Source organism: Pteropus vampyrus, unplaced genomic scaffold (assembly GCF_000151845.1).
Source record: "Pteropus vampyrus isolate Shadow unplaced genomic scaffold, Pvam_2.0 Scaffold319, whole genome shotgun sequence".
Classification (NCBI taxonomy): Eukaryota; Metazoa; Chordata; class Mammalia; order Chiroptera; family Pteropodidae; genus Pteropus; species Pteropus vampyrus.
Genome location: NW_011889100.1, coordinates 1,101,220 through 1,104,713, shown reverse-complemented (window position 1 = coordinate 1,104,713; position 3,494 = coordinate 1,101,220). Strand labels below are relative to the sequence as shown.

At 48.3% G+C, this 3,494-nt stretch overlaps 1 protein-coding gene across 1 annotated transcript in view; it reads left to right on the top strand.

Annotated features, from left to right (window-relative positions):
• The first annotated feature begins 979 nt into the window (after positions 1-979).
• LOC105303867 (filaggrin-2-like) overlaps positions 980-3,494 on the top strand; it is a 6,380-nt gene continuing 3,865 nt past the window's right edge. Inside the window, exons 1-3 of the mRNA XM_023521851.1 lie at positions 980-1,117; positions 1,969-2,318; positions 2,715-3,494. Coding sequence (XP_023377619.1) covers positions 980-1,117; positions 1,969-2,318; positions 2,715-3,494 — 1,268 coding nt within the window. The remainder of the gene's footprint in view (positions 1,118-1,968; positions 2,319-2,714) is intronic.

The window sequence follows — 3,494 nt, the reverse complement described above, 5'->3', positions numbered from 1 at the left end:
CTCTCTCTCTCTCTCTCTCTCTCTCTCTCTCTCTCTCTCTCTCTCTCTCTCTCTCTCTCTTTCTTTCTTTCTTTCTCTTTTCTTTCTATTTGTTTGGCCAGTTTAGTTTATTCCGGGGCCTTTTTAGAATAAATTTGTCATTGTGGAGAATAACAAACAGACGTCTGCCTTCCTATAGGTCGTCCTGCATTCTCTTCCTGGTCTGTCTGCGTGCCATCTTTTTCCTGGCTGTCTATCTCAAGCAGAGAGGAGACTCGCACTGCTGTGGAGTCCCTTACGGTTCAATGTCAGTCCCCAGAGCCCCCAGGCCGAAACTTCTACTAGTCAAACTACTGCCCGAATTCCTGAGCCTTTCTCCCTGACCACCGAAAGAGATCAGCATTTGGTCAAGGGCTGGGGTTAGGTCGTCCCTAAACTCTCTTGAGAGCTAGCTCAAGCTTCTAGAATACCACCGTAGCATCGGCCCCCTTTGCCCATTTTTTATTCTCCGAAGGGTCCAGTTCAGCTTTTGGTGCCCGAGGGGAAATAGGAGTGCATGATAGAAGGTCTGTCACTTTTGCCTCCAGGAAACAAGTAAAACTAGCAAGAGAGACTGGGGCAACATGTCTGGGTGGTTCTGGAAATTTTGGAAGCTCCAGGACAACACCCTGGGCAGCAAAGTACACAAAGTGTAGAGGTAAAGTACGTATTTGTCCACGACATGGGGACCCGAGATCTAGTCCCAGTTCGGCAAGCAACGTGCCATGACTTAATGTTAGCAAAGTTATTCTTCACTGCATTGAAAAGTTTCATATCATCCCTGACCCGTCCTTCATCCTGAGGTATTGAAGGATTTAAAGAGACAAGAGATTTGAAAAATCATGATGATGATTCTAAAAATCAGAACTGCTTATAAATTAAGAGGAAGGAAAAGAAACGATAGGGTCTTTTGTTTTGTTTTGGTTTTTTTCTCGTCAGCTTCACTTAAACGTGCAAAAAGATGTCTATCCTCTTGAGAAGTGTCGTCACCGTCATCGATGTCTTCTACAAATACACCAGCCAAGATGGGGACTGTGGCACGCTGAGCAAGGTTGAACTAAAGGACCTTCTGGAGAAAGAGTTCCGCCCAATTCTGAAGGTAGGCAAAGTGCGCCAGGACCGCAGGCACCTACGGTCTTATACGTTAGGTATCTGACATATCTAATGTCAAATATCCATAATTCCGCAACCCTACCTGAATATGTGTTAGAGGAACAAATTTTGGCTAAAAAACGCACCGTTTCAATGGTCTCTGAGTAAACTCTATGAGCAGTGCTTCCTGGGGACATCAGAAAGTTTTTTGTGGAAAGAGTTATTTTTAGAAAGGGGAATGGTTTTTCCTCATTTCCTTGCGCATTCCAATCAATGTGGACCCTCAGGCTTTTTCATGCCCCCAGGCTTCCCATTCCAAAAAAGCAGAAAAGAAATCTGAGTTAAGTCATGAATGAATAAACTACCCTATCAAATGGGGAAGAAAAAGCAGAGAGAGGGAAACGATCTACGAAGGGAGTTGACCAAGTAGCCAGGATGACTGAAAAATGAAAACCAAATCACGCATTTATTCCAACTACTTGGAAAGGACTCAGCTATTAACTTCGAAATTATAGATCCTAACACAGAATATATTTGCATGTAATGTTTAAAATGTGTGTCAAACTAAACTACACAAGGCATCTAACTTGGTTTACTCAACAACGTCCTATATGCCTCGCCCGAGGACCTAGGCCTCTAGCTTCAGTCCTTGAGTCGTCTTCTTCTGAGGTCTTCAATAGTCTTTATCTTTTCTATTATCTCTTCACACCTGCTGAGTCCTATTAGGCTGCCTTAGCCTAAAGTAATCCTTGACCGGATTGAAAATACCTAATGTCAAATATCCATAAGTCCGCAACCCTATCTGAATATTTTAACTGGGTGTGCAGGCTGTGCTGACGGTGCTTTGCTCACATACAGAACCCAGATGATCCAGACACAGTGGAAGTTATCATGCACATGCTGGATCGAGATCATGACCGAAGACTGGACTTCACTGAGTTTCTTCTGATGGTATTCAAGCTGGCGATGGCCTGCAACAAGGTTCTCAGCAAAGAATACTGCAAAGCTTCAGGGTCAAAGCAGCGGAAGCATGGGCGTGGTCGCCAACACCGAGAGGAAGAACATGGAACAGAAGAGGACGATGAGGACACATCAGGACAGAAATCAGGTCACAGATATTCGAGTGGGGGTGAGGGAGAGGAGCATGGTCATGGTTCTGAGGGCTCGAGGGGACTTGCCAAACAGAGACTTGGGTCCAACTCCAGGAGGCAACATGACCAGGAGGGATCTGAGAAAAGGCGCCGTGGGTCTAGCTCTGGCCACTCATGGAGTAGTGGCAAAGAAAGTCATGGTTCCAGCTCTGGTGAGCTGGAAGGAAACAGACACAAGTCACATGTCAGCCCCTCAAGGGAATCCGGAGAGGCATGTGAATCGGGATCTGAATCTAAGAGTGGGAGAAGGAAGGGTCGTGGTGGCCTGCCATGTGGATTGGAAGCCGGAGGGCACGAATCAAACTCTACTCAGTCGAGCGGGAGTGGAGGACAAAAGATTGCATCTAGCTCTGGAGGTTCAGGAGACAACGGAAGACAAAGCCAGGCAGGTGGTTCCAGCAATTCAAAGGGGTGTGGAGGGCCACGACATGCCTCTAGTTCTTGTAACTCTAGGGCACAGTGCCAACCACAGAGCTGTGGAGGCCAACAGAGAAGAGGATCAGGTCAGTCCTCATGCTGTGGACAATCTGGGTCTGAGGAAAGTCAGTCTTCCTCTTACGGTCAACAAGGAGCTGGTTCCTGTAAACAGCCATTGAACCCTCCTCAGAAAAAATCTAATTCAAATGAATTTTCTAAAAGTGGTCAACACGGATCTGGCTCAGGCCAGTCCTCTGGCTCTGGCCAATATTGGTCTGGCTCAAGTCAGAGCTCTGGCTTTGGCCAGCACGGGTCCAGGTCAAGCCAGTCCTCTTGCTCTGGCCAACATGGGTCTGACTCAGGCCAGTACTCTGGCTTTGGCCAACACGGATCTGGCTCAGGTCAGAGTTCTATCTCTGGCCACCATGGGTCTGGATCAAGCCAGTCATCTGGCTTTGGTCAACACGGGACTGGCTCAGGTCAGAGCTCTGGCTTTGGCCAACACGGGTCTGGTTCAGGAAAGAGCTCTGGCTTTGGCCAACACGGGTCTAGTTCAGGACAGTCATCTGGCTTTGGCCAACACGGGTCTGGCTCAGGCCAGTCCTCTGGCTTTGGTCAACACGGGTCCGGCTCAGGACAGAGCTCTGGCTTTGGCCAACGTGGATCTGGATTGAGCCAGTCATCTGGCTTCGGCCGACACGGGTCTGGCTCAGGTCAGAGCTCTGGCTTTGGCCAACATGGGTCTGGATCAGGTCAGAGCTCTACCTCTGGCCACCATGGGTCTGGATCAAGCCAGTCATCTGGCTCTGGCCAACA